This window comes from Cupressus sempervirens, chromosome 9, assembly GCF_028749045.1.
Source record: "Cupressus sempervirens isolate cs-2001-9-10 chromosome 9, ASM2874904v1, whole genome shotgun sequence".
Lineage (NCBI taxonomy): Eukaryota > Viridiplantae > Streptophyta > Pinopsida > Cupressales > Cupressaceae > Cupressus > Cupressus sempervirens.
In genome coordinates this window covers 710,999,842-711,024,619 of record NC_143126.1, presented here as the reverse complement: position 1 = coordinate 711,024,619, position 24,778 = coordinate 710,999,842, and the positions used below count along the sequence as shown (strand labels likewise).

The following is a 24,778-nucleotide window of genomic DNA, read 5'->3' as shown; positions in this document are numbered from 1 at the left end:
CTAGAGTTTGTAGTTATCTCATTGTAAAAGAAGGCGTATGATGTGCTTGTTGGTAGAAATTGGTTTATTGCTGGCAAGGCGAATCATAGTTTGAAGTAGAACACCCTCTTAATTGAGAGTAAATGGGTGGAGTATGTCATCAACTTGAGGAATTAAGTAGTGAGGAAAGAATGAACATTCTCCAACTCGTAGTCCAAAGATGGCAAGTGGAGTACAAAAAGGAGGAGAATGAAACCAAATGAAGAAGGGGTACTCTAGCTGGAAGAGCACTTAGATGATGAGACAAGTTCTCTGAATGGGCTGTTTCACTACCAGATTGAAGATGATGAAGTCTCCCATTGCGAGTGCAGCATGCTACATATTTGGGAAGTGAATGAGTTGGTGGAAGCACAAAGAATGCTACATTCCCCTGAAACACAAGGAATTCAATGATTGAGTAGCATATAGGGAGGATTCACAAGTGCACCATACTGTCATACCAAGAAATTCAATCGAAAGGGATGATGAAAGGTCACTAGGTGTCCAATTGATTCCAAAAGTGAGCAAAATAGGGATTGAGTCAGGAAGAGAGGAAAAATTTATTGAAGGCAAGTATAAATCAAAGGGACGAAGGGAAGTTGATAACTATATGAAAAAGGAACCACTCCATACGAAAGGCACACAATGCCATATAAAGTCACTTAGAGAATGGTGGAAATAACGTATAGGGTTGAATGAGAAAATGAAGGAGGATATCGTACAACATCAAGATTAGATTGAAGGACATATGGAAACGACCATGGCACCACGTACAAAGTCACATTTGCAAATCATGCCAAGGAATCACCAGTCGTACGTTATATGGTGCAAGCACAAACTACACCGACCATACAACGTACTAAGCGAAGTAGACAAGGAACAAGTAAGCAAGTTGGCCGCACAAATAGAGAAGGGATAAGTATGTGAGTTGGTTACACGGTAACAAGAGAAATCACCAAGGAGAGGAGACATAAACAATTGCAGTTAAACAAAGAGGAAGTGAAGGCACATAGGGGAGCCGCACAAATAGAGGTGAAATGAAGCCGTACAAAGGGGAGAGGAATTGTACAATGCAAAAGTAGAATTGTACCAAGGTAGAGATAAGTGAGGAGAAGGTACACTGTGATAGTATGAGCTGTACTGCATGACTGCCAGGCCAAACATTCATCACATAGGGAGACATTGTGATTGTACAAATTGTGTCGTACATCCATCACTCGGGAAGAGAAATACTGTGATCGTACGTCTCATATGTCACTTTTTGAAGTTAACTTTTGACTTTTGGTGAATTCTTCAAGCTTCTTAGAGAGAGTTTATTTATAGTGTCATTTGGTTGGCTCCAATTCTCATTATTGATCATCAATATTACTTCGATGTAGTTGGATTTTAAATGTTGGACGTTGATAAAAAGTGACTTGCAGTGCTAGGACTGTTCAAATAATAATTACATGAATCACTTTTTAGGGATATATGGTTTTAGTGTCGTAAATTGTCCTCCTTTAATTAATGAAGCCTGTTTCACACTCTTCTAGTACTCATTTAGCTTTCAAATTCTTTAAGCAGTTTTGAGACTGTTTGTGGCTTTAAATTAGGAATATGACTACTAGTTTGTTTCAAATCTCAACACAATCGTCTTTGGTCCCTTATTTTCGTGTGCCCTTCATTCTATATCATCTCAAGCTTATATTGGTTGCTATCCTATTTTAAAAATAAATGCAATTAAAGCCCCACTTCAATTTCGTCAACACACGTTTTGATTTTATATCTAATGACTAATACAATGGCCCTATTATCCTAATATCCTAAAAATGATGCATTCACAACTGCAGGCTATGTCAGCAATCAATTGCATTTGACCTCTCTTTAATTGGCTCAATTTTTGGGAGGATAACATATCGGCCTTACCTTCAAATAGAGATCTGATTGTAGTAGGTCAGCCTAAATGAAAAAAAAGCTTTGAGAACCCTATATAAGGCATGTCTCCTAGTTCTTTTCATTATATCTCTCATTTACATCTCAATATCTCATCTACAAGTTCATTTCAAGGTCTAAGATTTTCTCAATAGAAGATCTAAGAATAAGGAGCATCAAGCTATAAAAAAGTTCAATTATGCTTTCATAATGGATTTTGCGATGATTTATCATGTTATTGCATCAACTCTTGGAAGACTTTTCCTAAGATGATTGCATCACCAATCAAGGCTATAATCATTTCGATTCAATCATTTTCTTAAGATTTAGGCTTTCTTTTTAATCATCATTTGCTTTAGGGTTGATTCCCAACCCAGAGTTTGACTTAGGCAAGTTTGTATACAATCCAACACCATTTTGCTCTGCTTGTGTATAGATACAAGTCTAGAAACATGTTTTAGGTCTAGTTTGGGAGTGCAAGAGCATAGTACAAACAAAGATGGAAGCGATTTAGCATAATTCATTAGGAGGACTAGAACGCCTAGTGCCATAGTCCTAGTAATTTGGCTTTAAAGTTGATCCATAAGCACTTTGGAGGGTCTTGAGATCAGTTTGACCTTTGTTTTGCACCTGGGACACATGGAGGACTATGGTGCCTAGCGATAGTGTCCATCCACTTTGAGATCATAAAAGGATCCTCTTTGCATCCACTTTCTAGTACTATACATTTCAGTCGGTACTTAGATCTCTCTATTTCTTTTGTGTTGATTATTGACAATTTTTGCGTAGTTCTTGGATTGTCACAATGCAATCTTATCCAAATCAATCAAAAACATAAGAGACCAATCAATCATTGTGCCCTATTCAAACAAGGGTTGTAGTTGTGCCTGTTGGTTGTTCTCCAATGTAATTTATTGGATGAGGTTTGATTCCTAGTTTATATTCAAAGTTTAGATCCCATTTTCCCTACATTGCAATTGCTTATTTAATTTACAAAGTGTTTTTATATTATAATTTCTGGAAAGTTCTTGAGATGGTTATAAAAGAAAGTTGAGGGTCACATTTGAGATATACGAAAGATTCAGAAGCTTGTTTAATTTTTTGCAGAGATTCATAGATTTGTGCAAATGACCAATTATTTAATTAACTAGTGTTATAGGCAGGTTGTATATGAAATAAGTAATTTATTTTATAGCTCAACATGAAACTGGTCAAACTGGGATCAAATTTGTATGGTAATGTTGTCAATGTAATTGATTAGCATGGTGATGATGATGATCTGTTAGAAAGGACATTAAAATTTGTTATGAGCCATGAATTGACATTTATAATACAAAAATATAAATGTAGTAACTGTATGTATGTATTTGAGTAGTTCTCAGAATTTGTAAATAATAAATAATGTTAATCAGATGTTAACAATTATCTAAATAATAAATAATGTTGATTAATAAAATAATCAAGGTTAATAATATTAATTAAATCTACAGAATTAATATCTGTTAAAGTAAATATGCTTTGGTAGAGCTAGAGTCCCTGCCTATTGTTTAAGAGAAAGACACTGAGATAATGCATTTTACGGTGGGTTTTATACTTGTTTGAAGGTTGTATACCTTTTTGTATTGTTTACAAAATCATATTCTTAGAGTCCAAATAGCACTAGGTCTAGCATCAATTATACCCTTAATGAGCAAGATCTTGTCAACAGAAGCCAATTGCTTCTCCAATCTAATCTAGTTCACATGAAGATTCTGGTGCTTATTCTGAATGGAAAAGCTATCTCCGAGTCTCTCATAATGATTCCAATATATAGATGAAATATGACCTACTATTCCTCCATAGTCCAAAGAATGGTTGAGACAACAATGAAAGCTTGTTAACTAACTAAATGGTAAAGTGGATGAAGAAGAATTTTTCTTAGAAAGTAGAAGAAGTAGGTGCAAAGTTTAGTCAGAGTGTTTTAGAGAGGGTTAAACATCTAAAAGTATGGAATATAAGAGTATCCCAAAAACATCATGCAAGGTGAATAAGACACCTTTTCCGCATGGTCTCACCTCTGGAAGGTGGTCATGGCAATGTGTCCAAAAAAGTAACGAATGCCTCTTTTAAAATAGTTTCCCACCTACCAAACAAGCTGCTATATCATCACTTACAACTGCAGCATGATTTTACCCCATCTTTATCACAAACTCGTCCAATATCAAACTTAAATGTTCTACATTCTCTATTAGATGTATCCATGGACTCTAAAGTTTAGAACACTTATTGTCTTTCAAAACTGCTAGGAAGTTGTTAAGGGTGCATTTTTTAGAATTTGTCTGCTCATCTAAAAGTATGGTGCATTCAAACTTGCACCATTGCTTCTTTTGTTCTTCCAGAATTAATTTTGCAGTTGTAACAACATTCTAGAACAACCAACCAATTATTTATTGTGTAGAGGCTGCCTTCTGCCCTTTCCTTGCAAGTTCCAACTATCAACACTGTAGCTAAATACTCCCAATATTGTCTCTTTCCCTTGTTTAAAGGGAGTTTATTTTAGTATGCACAGTTTGCACTAGCCTTATCTACTTGAACATGCATCTCTTTGTTCCACATTGTACCTTGAAGTGAAGCTTATGTTTTAGGAGTGTTTCGAGATTAAAAAAGCTCAACGCATAGGCTCTTCTTGAGCTTGATGATGTGGAAATGTTGTAAATGCATGGACCATGATTGGAACCCACAATCAGTGTCATAATAATGCCTTTTTTTTTGGCAATGTGAATTAATGGCTATTGCAAGGTTGCATTTTTTGTCACCCTTGTTGATTTCCTTTGATTCAACAAGGCAAAGGCTGCTTGCATCTCTCATTGTGCCTCATCCATTTCATTGGGACATAGCTTGACATCAAGTAGAAATGGTGCAACATGGTAGTTGAGGTGATTGATGTCTCCATGAACCGTTTTTTCCTAAAATTTGCAAATAATGCTTCTTGAGATCAGTCTAGGTGTGCCATGTTTCCTAGCAATGCCTGTGAGTCATTTTCCAGTTCCTCCTGCTGATGCCATTGTATGCTAAATTGACATTTATAAAATCAGAAAACTATTTTGGTGCAACATGGTATAAGTGCAAAAAAAAAGCCCAAAACTTAAAAATACTTATATGAACCAAAACATAAAAGGCATTTCAAAAATACAAGGTTTTTTTTCAATGGATGATTGGCCGAAGCTTAGATTACTTTTTGTTCATTTGTTATTATTGTTAAGATTAATTATTATTATGTGTTAATCACGAGTAGATTCGTGTTAGTTTTATGAAACTCTGATAGATAGAACTACTACAGTAAATATGATAATAATGGATGCTCTTACTTGTTCCACAGTGGTGCTGAAGTAGTCTCAAATAATGATTATCTTTGAATTGCAGACCTGCTGAATCTTTTTTCTGTATGTGCAGATTCAAATGAAGTGTATACTGATTAACGATCTTGGGACCTGTGATGACAGAGAGAAGTACTGAACAATGCTTAATAATTATTGTAGGGCAGATTGCTGGGATAGGGATGCCTTGGATTGATGTCTTACCCATCGATCTGCAATACGAATATATATCTTGAGTAATGGTTGTGACCCGTAGAGTCATGCCTCTACAGGGCACAACTAATGACTTGTTACCAAATAAACAAGCACCGATTTTTATAAGCTGTTGGTGATGAATATATACACTGCTGCCGACAGTATGATATGGCAGTCATTCACTACATAATCTGCAGTCAATGGATTTAATCGCAAGTTCATGAAACCATATATAACTCACTCACATATGTGTGTGTGTGTGTGTGTGAGAGAGAGAGAGAGAGAGAGAGAGAGAGAACCATAGAGAAATCTTTCAGATTAGTATGACACAGTTTGCATATAATAAATTACTTCTACAGATGCTATACATTAACACTCCCTCTTAGCAATGTAGAAGTAATATACCTTAGATTTCAAAATAGAATATCTAATTACTTTATCTAATAATAACACTCTGAATTAGTGACTAGTTAGATGAAGAAATTACCAAGTTATGAACACAATCATAACATATTTTATAATCTCTAATTGTCTGAAACAATATCTAGAGTAAAATATGTTAACTATGATCTCTAATTGCCTGAAGCAATGTCTAGAGATGTCCACAGTAATAACATAAAATTTGTTACTCATGATCTCTAATTGCTTGAAGTAATGTCTAGAGATGTCCATGATAATAACATGAGTTCGTTATCTATTATCTGTAATTGCCCGAAGCAATGTCTAGAGATGTCCACAATAACAGGCCTATTATTTACAAGATCGTCACCTTGTAAATAATTACCTTCTAAATAAATATTTCCATGAAAGATCATCACTTTTCATACATATATGATGCTACTTACCAACAATAGAAGCATAAACTCACTTGAATTAAAATTCAATTTAATATTCAAGTCACATGAATTAAAATTTAATTTAGTATTCAATATTACAAATTAATCATACCAAGTTTTTCTTTGAAGTATTTCAACTTCACATTAGCAAGAGGCTTGGTAAAGATATCAGCTGTTTGCTCATTAGTACCGATGTAATCCAATTAAATGATCCCTCAATTCACCATATCTTGAATGTAGTGGAAAGGAATTTCAATATGTTTGGAGCGATTGTGGAATACCGGATTGGTTGAAAGCTTGATGCAACTTTGATTATCACAATGAATCACAGTGGGCTTCAAAGGTCTTTTAAACAAATCTGCTAACAACTTCCGTAGCCATACCGCTTTTCTAACATCCAAAAAAGATGCAATGTATTCTGCTTTGATGGAACTTAATGCAACTGAAGTCTATTTTCTGCTGGACCAAGAAACCATACCAGATCCTAGGCTGAAGCAATATCCAAAAGTACTGTTATGTTCAATAGGACTGCCTGCCCAATCAGAATCTGAATATCCATGAAGTTCGATGTTGACTTTATCATATTTGATTCCCATTCCAATAGTAGCCTTTAGATATCTCAAAATGTACTTAGCTGCATGTAGATGTATCTTCTTTGGTGCACACATAAACTGACTTAAGGTGTTAGTAGCATAGCATATGTCAGGACTAGTATTAACCAAATACATTAAAGAACCAATAATTTTCTTGTAGTAAGTAGAATCTATAGGTTTTGATTTGATCATATCATCCTTCAACTTGTGCAGGTTTACTTCCATAGGAGTAGCCACTGGTTTACATTCCATCATTCCAAATTTTGTTAAGATGTCGACTGTATATTTTCCTTGATTCAGAAGAATGTAGTTATCTTGTTGCCAAACTTCTAATCCAAGAAAGTAGTGAAGTAGACCTAAGTCTTTCATTTCATACTCTGCTGTGAGTTCTTGTTTGCATTTATTTATGAGATGTTCCTCACTTGTTATTAACAAATCATCAACATATAACACAAGAATAATCATATCATCACCATCTGTTTTGAAATATAAGTTGGGATCAACTTCATTTTTGGAATATCCTAACTTCAGTAGATAGTTGTCTATATTTTCATACCATGCTCTGGGAGCCTGTTTGAGACCATAAAGTGCTTTCTTTAATTTATAAACATGAGTTTTGTTGTCATGAGTACTGAATCCTTTTGGTTGCTTGATATAGACTTCTTCAATCTTGCCATTAAGGAATGCTGTTTTGACATCCATTTGATATACCTTCCATCCCTTGGATGTTGCAATAGCCAAGATGGTTCTGACTGAAGTATATCTAGCAACTGGAGTAAATGTTTCTTCATAATCAATGCCTTCTTTCTATGAGAAACCCCGTGCTACAAACCTGACTTTGTATTTTTCAATGTTGCCATCAGATGTATGTTTGATTTTAAACAACCATTTGGAAGAAACATCTGATTTGTTCTTAGGTCTTGGTACAACATCCCATAAATCATTTTTTAATATAGAGTTATATTCTTCAATCATTGCTTCTTTCGAAGACTAATTTGAAAGTGCTTCTTTAACACTAGAAGGTTCTATTTTTATAAGTTCAGTTAATAATGCAACATAACACGATTGATTTCTTATTCTTTTGCTCTCTCGCATCACTTTATTAGGTTCAACATGTTTTTCTTCTATCATTTTCCTAGCCCAAAGTGGCCTCTTTTTATTATTGATTTTTTCAGAATCTTCATGATTAGACATAGTGGAAGAGGAAGGTTCAAAATCATTCTCCCTCTCAATTTCTGTTTTTTGATTTTCATCAACTTTAGGAATAGATTCAGTAATAGATTCATCACTGTTTCTGGAAATATTAAAGGCAGTATCTTCTTCAAATTTCACATCTCTGCTAATCTCAATTGTTCTTTGACCTGGAATGAAGACCCTGTATCCTTTTGTTGTTTCACTGTATGCAATAAATATTCTCTTCTTCTTGGAAGGTTCTAGTTTTGTTCATTTCTCTTTCGGTATGTGAATATAAACTGGACATCCGAATATTCTTAGAGAACTTAGATCAGGTTTAATGCCAGTGAATACTTCTTTTGGAGTGGTGTTCTCTAAAATTGAGTGTGGACATCTGTTTTGAATGTAGACTGTAGTGTTAGATGCTTTGGTCTAGAAAGAAGTATGAAGGTTTTGATCGTGCATCATTGCTCCAGCTGATTCAACAATTGATCTTTTTTTACGTTCCGCAATTCCATTCTGTTGAGGATTATAAGGTACAAAAAACTCCCCCTTAATCCCAACAGCAGTGCAAAAATTCTTAAAAATATCAGAGATATATTCACCTCCATTGTCTGATCTTAGGGTTTTTATTTTATGTCCTGATTGATTCCCAACTAAGGCTTTGAACTCTTTGAATTTTGCTAAGACTTCAGTTGATTCTTTTTGTTTCAAAAAATAGGTCTAGGTTCTTCTAGAGTAATCATCAATAAAAATTACATAGAAGAAACACCTATTAAGAGAAGGTACAGACATAGGCCCGCAAAGATCAGTATGGATTAGTTCAAGAATGGATTGTAGATTTGTGAACACTTTTAGGAAAAGATAGCTTAGTGTTTTTGCCTAAAGCACATCCTTTGCATATACTTAAATGATCAATTTTTAGGCTAGATAAACCTTTTACAACTTTTCTTATGGATGATAATGCCCGGTAGTGAAGGTGACCTAGCCTCCTGTGCCAAATTTTGGTGGAATTTGTAGTTTCATGCCTAAGAGCTAGTTTTTGATTATTACAAAGTTCATAAAAACTTCTATCTCTAAATCCAATGGAAATTGCTTTCTTGATATTAGAGTTCTTGGGCCAAGATAGAACTTTGTCCTCTTGGAATGTGATTTTGAGCCCTTAATCAGCAAGGCCAGAAATGGAGACAAGGTTTCTTTTTATACCTGGTACGTATAAAACATTTTTGAGTTGTAGAGTAATTCCTAAATTTAGGTCAATTGAATAGGAACCAATTCCTTTAATAGGATGAGTAGAGTTATCTCCAATAGTAACTTCTTCTAAAGCTTGATCTGTGAAGGTTTAAAATTTGTCTTTAAAACCTGTGATTTGACCAGTTGCTCCACTGTCTATGATCCAGGTATTGTGATTAGAGTTTAATTCACTTGAAAGGGCTAAGTAAAAAGCATAGTTTTCTCTTTCTTCTTTCTCTTCACCCTCTCCTTTGATTTCTGCTAAGGCTGCTTGAATTCTCTTCTTTCTAGGACATAATTTATGGGGGTGACCAATTTTGTCACATTTAAAACATCTAACTTTTGACCAATCATGTTGCTTGTACGATTTGTTAGATTCCTTTTTGTTGTATTTGAATTTTCTCTTCTTATTTGATTTTACATGAAGTGCTTGAATTTCTCCCTCTTGATTTGTGCTTAGTCCTCTTGAGACTAATCTAGATTCTTCTTGAGTGCATTCATTTTTTAATACATCAAATTTTGGAAGTTTGGGTCGAGAGCTTAAACCTCGAATAAATGTTTCCCATGATAGTGGAAGACCTCTAAGTGCTATCATGCTGAGTTGTCATCAACTCGATTTTCCATTGTTGTAAGTTGATCTTTTAGTTCAGAAATTCTTAGAAAGTATGAGGTAATAGATTCTCTATTTTTCATCTTTATGTATAGTATATCTTGTTTTACAGTTAATAATCTACTAGTATTATTGATTTCAAATGTATCTCGAATTGTGGAGAAATCTCAAATGTAGTCTTGAGACTAGATATGGAAGGAAGAATATGATCTTTTACAGAATCTATAATGATTTTCATTGCTTTGTTGTTATGTATTTTTCGTGTTACTTTCTCTAGCCCATTTTCAAGCTTAGACATGTTTGTTTCAATATATTCTTCTAATTCCATTTCCCTTAATATTATCATTACTCTAATCTTCCATGATGAGAAATTAGATGCACCCTCAAGCCTATCTTCTAGTGTCACATGATTCACCATTTTAATTTTGAAGTTTACTCCCTTTTTGAAATTCAGAGAATTTAGATTCTAATTTTAAGTAATAGTTTTTCTTATCGGAATGGCTCTGATACCATGTTAGTTTTATGAAACTCCGATAGATAAAACTACTATAGTAAATATGATAATAATGGATACTCTTAGTTGTTCCTCATTGGTGTAGAAGTAGTCTTCAAATAATGATTATCTTTGAATTGCAGACCTGCTGAATCTTCTTTCTGTAAGTGCAGATTCAAATGAAGTGTATACTGGTTAACGATCCTGGGACCTATGATGATAGAGAGAAGTACTGAACAATGCTTAATAATTATTGTAGTGTAGATCGCTGGGATAGAAATGCCTTGGATTGATGTCTTACCCATCGATCTGCAATACGAATATATATCTTGAGTAATGGTTGTGACCCGTAGAGTCATGACTTTAGTCATGGCTCTACGGGGCACAACTAATGACTTGTTACCAAATAAACAAGCACCGATTAATATAAGCTATCGGTGATGAATATATAAACTTCCGCCGATAGCATAATATGGCAGTTTGTCACTACATAATCTGCCGTCAATCGATTTAATTGCAAGTTCATGAAACCATATATAACTCACTCACACACACATATATATATACACACACACACGTGTGTGTGTGTGTGTGTATGTGAGTGAGAGAGAACCACAGAGAAATCTTTCAGAGTAGTATGACACAGTTTGCATATAATAAATTACTTCTACAGATGCTATACATTAACAATTTGAACCCAAGACCTTCTTGATGGGAGGCTCACAATTTACCGATGCGTTGTAGGCGCTTGCCTAAAAATAGAAGATTTTTATTCCTAAAATCTCACTTAGAAAAAAATTGACACTTCCATTCATAAACAATGGCTTACATCAACATTAAAATTTATGCAAATTGAATTCAATGCTTTCAAAACATGTTAAACCCTAAATCTATCGCGTTGGAAAGATATTGCATTCTTGCAATATTTGGGAAAGGAAAGGACCAATTTTGATGTGGAATCCCAAAATTGCACATCTTTGCTCGTGAAATCCACTCCAAATTCACTTGAGCAAACTTGCAAATGCTTTGTGAGCAAATGGCATGGACAATTCTGCATTAAAAAATTAGAACTAAAACTTGCATTTTTATTTTATATTTTCTCGTTGCATCAATTATGTATTGTTTTTCCTGTTCTTGGTCAATTTGTGTGGTGTACTTGCCAAGCTCTTGCAGCTTGTTTGTGCTACAAACTCATTGAATGCAGACTCATCGAAACTTGTCAGGTCTGAGACATGAGTTTGATCATGAGCAGATTTCTTTGTTGAAGCTCATCTGAATACTCACCAAGTCTGCAGGTATTAGAGCGGTGCGTTAAACATTACTATATGCACAATATATAGTTTAAGCAACTCTATTAGGATAAAGTATTTGTTGAGTAATATGGATTGTTTTCTGCAATTGTACTAACATTGCCAATGTGACTGATATCTTCCAAATGCAGATTTGAAGACTCATAAATATGAGAGGAAGAGACATATCTCTTCATGAGACATGTCTCAATAGTTAATCATCTTTAGTTAATATATTAATCATATAAATAACCATATGTATAACTCATCTTTAAGCATATATGTAATATGTTATTATATTATTATATAATAATATATATAATATATATTATATTACACATATAATATATATTATATATATAAGATATTTATCTTAAAGATGATTTACCACCAACAAGATATCTCATGATAAAATCAATTTGACAGAAGCTACAACCTTAACACTCCCTCTTAGCAAGGGAGGATTTATAGAACACATTATGCTTTCAAGAATAAGAAGAGATATCATCTCAGTATGATATTCAATTCACTATGAGGCTAAATTTCTCACCTTCCACAACACACAATAGAAGCAGTTTCCATAACTTAAAAAACACCACCTTAAGTGTGTTCTATGTTAGTAAACAAATTTTGCCTATGTTAGTAAACGAATTTTGCCCATCAAAGAGAAATCTAGATAATGACTCGATATGCTCGAATTGAAGAAACAAAACGTACTAACAGTTGGATGTGTAGAAACCTTGACTGTCTTCGTGTTTAAATGTTGATGCACAACTTATGTTTATTTAATAATTTTGAACAACTTCAAAGAATTTATAATGCCAATACGGACAATCAGATTGTAACTGGAAATTAAACCACATTGCACTTTATTCTCTTAAGCATTAATCAGATCTACAAATACTAATAAGTACTTGGATTGTAATCGGTTGGCAAGCCATCCATGCTTACCTCACAACAATGTTTTAGAATTCAGCCCCAAACACAAGCGCATATCCTCACCAATTTGCTATGGCTTTCCTTTGGTTGACGACCATACCCCAAACCAATTATAGCTCCTTGAATGATTCGGTGGTCTCTATAGTCTAAATAATGAATCGTAGACAATTAATTGTTTCCCAGCCACCTACAGTAGTCCTCAAACCACCAAATGCAATGAATTGGATGAGTTGTGTGAGCCAAAATTCTCCCAATACAGCCCAACAAATTCAAACACGTGCCTTGGTACTTAGCCACAAATTACAAAATGTGAAGCGGCTTATGTATGTTGCAAACGCAGGCTGACAATTGGCATACATACACCCCCAATTGAATGATGCTTTGGTCTCTTGTAACTCTTAGGCGTTACTCACACAATTACGCCACCATACTTCGACTCCTTGCAATGTCAGCCCTCAAATCGATCCCTGCCGATCTTAAGAAATAGCATTAATTTTACTTTACTCACTTGAACAATAATCTTAGTACTAAATCCCTCTTGGACATAGTAAGATAGTAGGAGGAATTCAAACACTTGCATACTTCAGCACAGTTGCGATACTAATTTCAGTTCAAAACACAATTCCCAGAAACCCTCAACCAGACAATCATCAAAGATATGATGATCAAGATTATTCCCCTTAGTCACATAATTCATAGTAAAAAAAATATCTAGCAAATATCAAATCCACTATACTTTAGCAGTGGAATGAAAATACTTCTCAGATACAGTGATGAACAATAGAGAAGTTAGGCAATCTTAGCTATGCCTCAATAGCTAAATTGCAAATGCAATTCTCAGAATTTCTAGCCCTTATACATCAGAAAGGGCATATAGTTCAGAACCTAGGAAAAAGCCACAAAGGCATAAAATCAAATATATAATCAAGCATGTTTTTTTTTTCCTCAATGAAAAGAGCTCTTATTTATAAGCTTTTCGTTGGCAAAAGTTTCCATAAAATTCCATTTTAGAAAACGTGGAAGTTTCCCAAAAGAACTCAACACTAGAAACTTTCCAACTTGCTTTTTAGAAATATCTCTTTAAGTCATTATTATAATAATAGAAACATTATTATAATAATGCAATTCAATGAATAAATAAATAAGAACTCATGTAATTATTCGACTTGATCAACCACAGGTGACGACCAACTGCCAAGCCATCCACTGCGCTGCTAAAAATAGCAACTTCCCATAATAGACTTACTAAAAATAGTAAGTAATCAACTAAGACCCCCAAAACACCTTGTCAGCTCATGAGGGTCGCTATGATGAGCTAACTCAATCAACTGCATAGATGGGCCAAAAATAGGGTCATTACAAGATGAGTTATCATTGATTGATAACTCTCTTTTGAATTGAGAGGTACAACTCCCTCATGAAAGGATATTCAATGAATGTTAATAACAACACATACCTTTAACCTGAAGAGACAAAGGATTTCTGACATTCGTCCATCCACATGGAGTGAATGCGATTATAAGGTTTACAATGAGATAATGAAAGAAAGATAAACATATGGCCATAGGACCACCTATTGAGTCTTTCACGTTACTAGAAGAGAATAGAGAGAATCAAACATATCATTTTGCAAAAGACAACAACACAGGACTGCATTTGAAACAGGATAGAAAAGACCATAGGATCTTGCTCTATCAGAAAATAAATATCCAGATCTCAAGATCTAACATACAAATGTTCCTTTCCATTTCTAAAACATAGCAAAATAATAATAGTATTATTTCATCTTTGCCATTACAGTTAGATGCAGAAAAAAAAAGAAATAAACTCTCTACATTCCTTGTTACATTCAAAAAATATTCTTCTCCCTCCTATAGCTACGGAACTCCAGAACCGAAAAAGAACCCATTACAATTGATTTTCCCCCATTAAATAATTTTTCAAAGAAGTTTGGCAACCACCACAACTTCTTACCGAACTCCTTTTGTCTTCTCTGACCCTTTACTATAATAATTAATTTTTATAAAAGAATTAATTATTTTTACATCCTTTTTCAAATTTAATCCATTGCCTAAGAGTTTTTACCTATAGAAACTTTCTCACAGCTTCATGTCACAAAAATAATTAATTCTTTTTAAAGAATTAATTATTTCAAATTCTTTTTTATATTTACCTTACCCCACCAACTTACCGTTTATCATTTTTATTTTCATGATCACATCACAATAGTAATAATTAATTCTTTTAGAATTAATTACATGAAAGATCATATTACCTTGAAAGTTTGATATTTAATCATTTTGCAAGCATTAATATTTAATTATTTAAATAATTAAATATAATGCAAATTAATTTATAATGATTTTACTTTGAAAGTATTTTAATTTTTTACATTGTTAAGAGGGGGAAATACTTGGGTTTTAAAACTTTAGGTAATAGTCTATATGGTGTCTGACAAGATTTGACCCAAAGAACCATAACAAGTTGCTTATCATGGTGTTTGACAAAATCTGGCCCAAAGAACCATGATAACAGGTCTACCATTTATAAGATTGCCACCTTACAATGGTTACCTTTTGTCTATTCGTTATCATGATTTCCAACACTTTGGGACAACAATTTAATGAAGTCTGTCATGATAACAAGTCTACCATTTACAAGATTGTCATCTTATAATAACATTTCATAACAACATCATGTAGTACCTTTCATGATATCCACCATGAACCACCATGAACCACCATAGTTGCTAATAGAAGGTGGAACAAGGATTTTCACCTCAAACTTCTCTCTTATAGAGGAGAGCACATTGCAAGGAATTTCACTTAGAACTTCTCCTCATAGAGAATATATCATCCACAAGGGATTGCATCTCAAAATTTCTCCTTCTAAACAATGATTCTGGGAAGTCAGGTCCTATAGTTACTTCGTTAGAAACTCTCTTCACCCAAGGATGCCTATCGAACTCACTCTGAATCTTATATTAATCTTTTGATTTTCTAGTGATAAGTCAATACTTCCTCATGATGCACTCAAGAGTAGGCCCATCAAAATCATGCAGTCACACATGTATTTTTAGATTCCCTCTGAGTATTAATCTTCTAAGCTCTTGCTTTGCCTTTGAAGAACTGTCATACTCTCTCTTAATGTAGAAGGATACCCATAATCTCAATCATTAAAAAATATTCACTTCAAGATCTTCACTTTATCTTGATCATCAACTGACTAATGAATTCTCGTCTACACAATATTTGATAGCATGTGTAAAGTACCAACCTTTTTTTGCAAAAGCATCCTCAAAGAAGTACTTATCTGCCCATGAGGGTCATGGAACATCTCCTTACTAAAGATGGTTTAAGTGGGAATGAAACATTGGTTATTATTCCCCCCACAATGTAAAATTCCCACTCTTATATCTTTGAACACTTTTCCATTACATCAAATTTGATGACTTCTTTCTAAGTTCCAACTTGCTCTTTTCGTCCATTGAAGCTCCAAACATTCATTAAGCTTAATAGTAGAAACAAACATGTCCTTCCATTTTCTTAAACTCATCCACGATTCTTAATCTCCCTCTTTTTCCTGCAAGAACATTCTCGGAAGAAAGATCAAGGCAAAATAGCTCCTACAACATAATTATACATATATTCCATTCAAATAGATTATAAAAATCATCTTTTTAATAATAATATAGGAAAGAGAGACTAATATAATTCTCAAGAATAATAATTTTCATCAATGCAATATAAGATAGATGAATATTTAATTTAAATATGTCTTCTCCTTAAGAATATAAATTACTAATATTTATTATTCTTTTACAAAATTCTCTCTCTCTCTCACACACACACACACATATAGTCATCATATACTAATATATATATGTGTGTGTGTGTGTGTGAAGAAGAGAACTTAAAATAATATATCTTATTAGTTTTACCTTAATGCAATTAGGGGGATTGGTATCTTGACCATCTTAAAACACTTATATCAATATAATAACAATAATATACGTAAATTACTTCATAATATTTGTAATGAACCTTACCTCCCCTTACCTAGAAGGCGGGTCCCCCTTGTATTTCTTATATGTCTTTGGTCTATTTGTATTCCCACATAAGAAAGACTGATTCATGGGTGGTAGAATTTGGATTATGTGTCTTAGTTATTTTCATGCCCTTTCACCGCTTCAAAAAGCCCAATGCACCTAGAGTGAAGATAATCTTTTATGTAGTCAATTTGCACCCATGGTCACTGACTACTTATTGATGTATTTCTGTTTGACTGATTATTGTTGTCGATGATCTTTGTCTATTATGAGTGTTGAACAGATTTTATTATACTCCTTATACAAACCACTGCATGTGCTGTTGGTGGAATTAGACTATACACTGGTCATCACCTGGTTGATACTAAACATTGAGACGATGCTTTTCTTGGCTCATTGTCCTTCTGTTTTTGGTGTATATATGTTATTGATGCCAGGATGATTCTCAAACTGCACTTCCATCTGTCTGCATTGCTATATAATGGTTCATGCTGGTTCTATCTCTTGATATGAAACAAGGATATATTCTGATATATATCACACTGGAATCCACGCTGAAGTTGATCGATGTCTTTCCCCACTTTCTAGTTGAGTGTATCCAATCAATAAGTGCTCGAATTTTAATGCTATCTATCTGCGTCCACAATGGTTTGAATATCCGCTTTGAACCAATTCTGCTTTATACTCTTATCACTCGGTGGAATACATATCCTAATTTTCTGATTCCCTTAGTTTCCGGAATGCTCCTTAATTCTCCTATACTCTATTCATCCTTAAAATCCTTCCAACTGAGTAATATTCGCTTGCCACTTTTGATAAGCAATTTTTATATCTTTGTTTTATGTTTTTCTATTGGTAGCACCCACTCCATATTGCATATTGACTGAATAATAGATGTTATTAATCTCTGCGGTGTTCAAATCTGATTTCCTGGTGATGTAAGGAGATTTCCTCCGCTCCGATACCTAAGTTGGCTTTGATACCACGTTGAGTACATGGATCGTTTTCTGCCAATGTACTAACATTGCCAATGTGATTGATATCTTCCAAATGCAGATTTGAAGACTTGGAGACGTGTCTCATGAAGAGACATGTCTCTATAGTTAATAATCATTAGTTAATATATTAATAATATAAATAACTATATGTATAACTCATCTTTAAGCATATATGTAATATGTTATTATATTATTATATAATAATATATAATATTTAACATATACAATATATATGATATTACATATATAATATATATAAGATATTTATCTTAAAGATGATTTACCATCAACAAGGTATCTTATGATAAAATCAATCCGACAGAAGCTACAACCTTAACGGTATTTAGATTTTTGTATATGTCTGTGATAAAGCTTCTAAAATTTGTGAGAGAAGCTGGTTTTCCAAAGAATTTATTTACTTGTTTTTCCAACTAAGAATTAGTTTCATAGTTTTTAGATACCAAGTGTTTAAATAGCTCATAATGTTGGCGAATCCGATTCAATAACTGAATATTTTTGTGCTCAGTTTTACCACAATAAGTTGATATCAAATTAGCACACAAACAATTTCTATTTATCATTTGGCTTAAATTCTAAGAATCTATTAATGAGAAACATATGACCTTAAAGCTTTGATTGATGCCTTCTGTCCAAGATCAAGCAAGCTGTTCTGAATGACATTTATTCCATTGATTTATGCCCATTATTAAATATTAATTCAAACTGATTCATATTTAAATCCTGTAACTGGATGACAAGGGGAGCAACATGGTTGACTCCTAAAACTTTAATGGACAAATTATAGTGTTCTCTATATAAGAACTGATAATTATCATTTGACACAGATGCATGCGCACACAGAGACAGACAGACAGACATGCACATGCATGGAATCTTTTGACATTTCTTTACATATTTGATTGTTAACTTTGTAGTTAATCACGAGGCTATAATCATATTCCTTTAGTAACCATTTTTGTAATAAATGAAATAGGGACTGTGGAGGGGTAATGTTCCAGCACTTCTAATGGTTATGCCCTATACAGCTATACAGTTTGCTGTTCTACATAAATTCAAGTCATTTGTGGCAGGATCCACCAAGTCAGGTCTGAATCACCTCTAACCCCATGTACAATGTTGTGCAAAAGAAATATATTTCTTGCCTTTGGAATGGCTGTTTTTCAAGATATTACTTTTGCCTTTTGAAATATACAGCGTTACATGCAATCAACATAGTATTCACTTGATTTAAAAGAGTCATAGGTAATCTGACTTTTAAATTCAGTAGTGTTAAATAATTTATTCAGAATAGTTGCAACTTGGATTAAATGACAATTTGGATTTTCATTCAACTTTTAATTCAAAAGGCTCCAACGCCTTAATTCCAGTGTTTCTCCAAGTCTCTGGGATGGGGGATTGTGGGAATCTGAGGATGAACTTTTGGAGATGGCTATTTAAAAGAAGTCAAACAAAACAAAAAGCTACTGAAACTTTACTGAGTAAATACAATGTTCTGGGTTGGAATCATCTTTCTCTTTAGTAGTTCTTTTGCCATTTGATGGATCTATTTGGAAAGCACGTAGTTAGAGAAATTATCTTGTTACAATTTTTCAATTTCTGTGTTAGCATAAGCCATACTTGGTGATGGTTTTGGGTATGGATCTTGGATCTTTCAAGATGACATTCACCAAAGTCAGAATTGTCTTCTAGAGAAGATATGTTAATGCACAGTGCCAAAACAAAGAAAGAAATTTTTAATAACAATTGTACTCTCTGCCTTGCAATTCATTGAAGATTATAACATGTGCTACATTTTCCACTCCAATATGATTGATTGGTTTTGTGGGGATATATGTGATGCAATTTGATGATCAGTTTTTACACATATCAATAAAGTAACATTGTATTAATTAGAATATTGGTAATGGAAGTAACTTTCTGTTCTTTAAGTTGTTTAGTTAGTTTAGTAAATTTCTATTGTCTTTAGTTCTTGATTGTTTCCGTAATGGAAATATCTCTTATATAAGGAGCATTCATTTCCTTTGTTTAATATTGAATATCAATTCTTTCAATTATCATTTCATTATATTAGAGCAGATGATGGTTTTAATAAAATTGAGGGTTTTTAGTTTTTGGCAATATTTAACACAAAACTCATTTTATGGCCATTTATCACCAGATAAACTAAGTTATTTAAGATCTGAGTTATCTACTTTTGTTGCCAACGGTTGCTGGTTTTTCTAATCTCAGAGGGTTTTGTACATTTTTTCTCAAAAAAGTGATTTTTCTGATCTAAAAGGATTTTGCACGGCAGGGTTTCAATGGTTTTTTCCCCAAAATAATGCACATTTTGAATGATTTTTTCCAAGCCAGATGCTTACTAGAATTATTGGACTCAAAGTCAGCTGCCTACTATAACAAGATCATAATTGGCTTTACATCTTGGTCTTTGCCAATCTGCATGAGGTCCTAAAAATCTCTATGCCATTTGCTTCTGGGATCTCTTTATATTAAGGTGTCTTGTAATCAATGAGATGCAAGTAATTGTGTTCAGAAACAATCTTATTTGCTCTTGTAGAGGTAGGTTGTTTCCTCTTATATGTGTGGATGAAGTTATATGTCAAGTGTCAACAAATTTTTCTTATTAGTTGAGGAACTAAAAACCTTCTAGAAGAAGCAAATGGCAAGTGTATTTCATTCCTTGAAAGCCCATATAATCACCATCACCTCCTATTTGGTCTTTCTTATGCCAAAGTAGCTTTGTCCATCTAGTGAACTCTTTTACTTTTAGCCATCAAGATCTTTAATTTTAATAACTATTTTCTGATATTTGATGCATCATCTAGAGTCTAGACATACAGTTTCTTGAAGGCCTTCATCAGACTCTTCACCTCTTCATCATTAATATGGAGAACTTATCTAGCATTTTCACATACCATTTTGGATTCATTGCATATGCACTATGAAGAATGGGGTGTTCAATTTATCACATCTGTATTAAATAATGGGTTAAGCATGCTCACTATAGAACTCTAGACTAGGATCTATCTTACAAATGGCATTTATCCAAGCATTCTATTAGTGCACTTGTCAATATCCTTAAAAGATTTTACTATTAGAATCCCAATTTTTTATGACAGTGAGAATTGGAGATACAATATATGTGATGTATATCCTTTACCTTGCTCTTAGGACAACTACTATCATGAGCATAAGTAGCAAAAGCCTTACAAGTCAGGCATCCTCATCAAGGAAATAAAGTATGAAGCAAATTGGATCTTAATTGGCTTGAGGATTTCCTTACACACAAAGGATTGAAGCAATGCCAAGGAGATAGTCGTGGTTTTAAATAAATATTTGCATCTCATTTGCTTCCACCACAACCTTCTTGACCCACCAAATTTTGCCACTATCCTTGAGTGAATTGTTCATGTCATTCATATAGTGTGGGGCCCAATTGACATGCTTGTAGGTGAATTCAACCAATTTTCCTATTGCTTCGCTTGTGTTGCATTTGGAATGTGATGTTTTGATGTAGGAGCATCATGGGGTAGTCAGCAATCCTATATGTAGGAGCATCAAACTCTTATTTGGTGGATCTATGGTTCGCATGGTTAGAGTTATGTTTGAGACATATTGGACAACCTTGTCCTAAGTGCGCATAATGATTGAAGTTATCATGTTGAAGTTAGAGCTTTTTTGGTCGCTGTTGGTAACGTGTTCCCGACTTACTGGTAGACCTTGGAGATTGTTTCCGCAAGCTTCTATTTGTAGGATTTGGCTTATGCACTCTTGGATTTGGATTGCTAGGTGGTTTGTGGACCAATGCCTAAGGGCACATCCTTTTATGTTGTCATATGATTTGGTTATACATTGTAAACTTGGGGCTTGTCCTAAGTATTTAGTTATTTCATGTAGTTAATGTTTGTTGCCAAGCCGACTTGTGCCTTGAGGGTTTATTTAATATAACTTGCTAGGTCAACTTGTGGCTTGGTTTAGTATAAATACAGGGTCTTGTGGTGTCATGAGTCATTCATTTAGCATGGAGTTTGTTGGGTGGATATTTTGTAACCGACAATTTGGATAAAACTCAGTCACAAAATAGGTAGATCTGCCGTAGCGTGTGAGATAGAGTCTCTCCTACTTTAAAGGGAAGGCTCCCCCTTTTCATCATTCCTTGGATCAACTCAAGGTAAGGAAGAAGTTGAGAGATTTTGAAAGGGTATTACCAATATTCTTTCCTTGTAGCTTTCAAGAAAGAATCCACTTACCTGCAGAGTGAGTAATGGGCAAGATGCAATCTCTAACTACACTTATATCTAAAGTTGAAAATGGTCATACTAATAAACCAACACTAACTCAAAGGTTAGGTGGAGGTGTACTAGTTTGGCTCTAATTCCAATCTTAATCTATGCTATAAGAATAACCTTAGATTGCATCACTGTGCATCTATGGGCGATAGGTTGAGTTTATCCCTTTGTAGATCCATTGCAGAAGTGCTCGGGCACGTAGTGCGCCCCACAAAGACTTCCAGAAGTAAAGAATTCTAACTATTCTTGTGAATTAAGAAAGTAATACAAGCTACAGTTAAAGCTTCTAGTCTATGTATTACTACAATCGCTTCCAATCAAAGCTTCGAATTCAACTGTTTCTTAACTCTTTTATGCTCAATTATTTAGATCAAAAAACAATACCATGAATCAAAGAAGACAAACACAAATCACAATCAAAGCTTCCAATTTGCACTAATCACAATTGCTTTCAATCAAAGTTCGGCTCCAATTGTTTCTTTGTATTCACTTTTTGTCCAAAATGGTACTACACAATCAAAGTTATGCTTGGACAATTTCTTCAGAGCTTTCTTGAATACAATAAAAAAATGATTTTTACAATGAGGGGGCACTCCTTTATATAGGCAAAGGAGTTGAGAAAAAGGAGGAAAAAGTGGGAGCAACTCAACCAACTTTGACCTTTTCTAACTAGACGAGAGAAATTATTGGATTACATGTCATAAGGACATGTAAATGGAATTACATGTAATTACACAATTCCGTGCAATACATCCTCTCCAATCTACAAACATGAAAAAGGAAAGAAAGTAGTAAAAGGAAAAGGTTGAAACAACCCTAAGGGTTGTTCTTAAGTGCCTTGATGATAACATCACACGTTTTAGAAAGATTTGAGATTTCCATTGTCTTTGATATAGCTTCTATTCCGACTATATCAGCATATGCTGATTTTAGAACTTTGCGATTTTCCACGAGAGAATCCTGTAGGTGCTTCTAATGATTTCTACAAAGTGAACCTATTCATTGTGTAGGAACCAAATTTTTTAGAATCTAGATCAACATTAACTCTGGTTGTATATTCTAAAGTCATCTCCTCTATTGTGACCAAGTTGTCATGCTCATTAAGAACGTGACATCCCCTTTGTTCTAGGTTGCACATGGTCTTAGTTTCAATTGACTGATAGTCTTCTAAGGTTGCCCGCAACTTTGTTATGAGTTTCCTCAACGTCTCTTCCTTGTAACCCATGAGTTCATGACATTTGTAGAACATTTCATAAGATGGGACAACATCACATGCAACCATGCCATCCAAATTAGAATTGGCAATTTCATCCCAATTACATAGAATTTCCTTGAAGGTGTTAGCTTCTTGATTCAAAGATGCAATTAGGTCATGCAACATTTGTTCAATACCTTTGATACGTTCAAGAATTTTAACTGCATCTTTACCTGATTTCCTTTAGAGACAACTTCTCCAAATCAAGTCTTTGCTACTTCCATTATCCGTTTCTCCCGAGGTGTCTGAGATGTAGTGACTACATATTGTGAAGACTATTTTTGAATGACCTCATTTAGGCAAGCAACCTTCTGCTTGAGCTGATTCTTCTTCTCCCATAACTCATGATTACTCTTTGATACATTAGCAAATGCATCTTGAGCATCCTGTAGACAATCTAACCATGATTGCTTACCAAGTTCAATTTTGGTGAACTTGAAATCTAAACGATTAATTTTTTCATCTGGTTTGTCCACCAATGGTTCAACAACCTCTACAAACTTAGTCTTTTCAGAATCCACTATAATTCTTGAAGCAATCTTGTTGTTCAAAGATTTAGACTTAGTTTTCTTGATAGGAAGATTATTTGGGTGCAACACAACCTTCCTTCTCTTCATAGTGATCTTGCCAAACCATGCAGGCAAACTAAAACCTTCATTTGCTGAATTAGGTACAGTGGCAATCATTGACATTGATCCTGATTGTATTTCTGTTGCAACTGAGAATGCTTTAGTTTGCAATTTGCACAACTGTACCGAGAGGTGCCTGATGAGAAGATTTTGTCTTGAATGCTTCAAAATGTCATTGACGTATCGAGTTGGAAAATTGACCTTCCATGAGTGTTGGGAAATCTTCAAATACATTTCCCAAATTCTCACATTGCTCAGTTGTGAGAATAAGAGCTGCTAAAGAGATAGGAAATGCTAATGTGTTTACTTCCGAGACAGGGATGGTAGGTATGAAAATAATGGAGAATGAATCCACATCATCATCTATGACACCCAGAAAAGGTGTTTCCTAAATGGATGGACCTCGATGGTTTATCGGTCGTGTAGGGGAAATGATCATAACCTCTCCTTCCTCTTCATCCTCTTCATCAGGGTCTTCTCCAGATTCCTCCTTAGGTTCTTAAGCTTGCACGGATGCTTGTGAGGATTCTGGAGGTGTTTTAGACCCCTTTCTGCCTTTCAACTTAAACTTGAGGGATCTGGCTGAAACAGAGGAAGATGCATTTGCTTGAAATTTCCAGTTGGGATTTCCTTCTAGGTAGTCCAAATCTATCACAATCTACCTCGAGCTTAGGATTCACATTTTGTTGGCCTCTGATCTTTAACCATTTGTTGGTGTTTGCCAAGATAGACTGAAATCTATCAAAGATAGATATGCCTTCTTTTTGCTGCGAATGTATGGGAAAAGGGCTCTGCTTGTCAAAATCAGCTCGATGGTATTGTGGATCAAGGATATTGCCATCATCTTCAATCTGGAGATTGGATGGGATTTTGAGCATGTTAAGATCAATGA

The 24,778-nt window shown here is 34.2% G+C and overlaps 1 protein-coding gene across 1 annotated transcript in view; it reads left to right on the top strand.

Annotated features, from left to right (window-relative positions):
- The window catches only part of LOC149540695 (mitochondrial thiamine diphosphate carrier 2-like), a 135,322-nt gene that overhangs the window by 49,575 nt on the left and 60,969 nt on the right, over nt 1–24,778 (top strand). Inside the window, exon 3 of the mRNA XM_089801793.1 lies at nt 18,687–18,798. Coding sequence (XP_089657919.1) covers nt 18,687–18,798 — 112 coding nt within the window. The remainder of the gene's footprint in view (nt 1–18,686; nt 18,799–24,778) is intronic.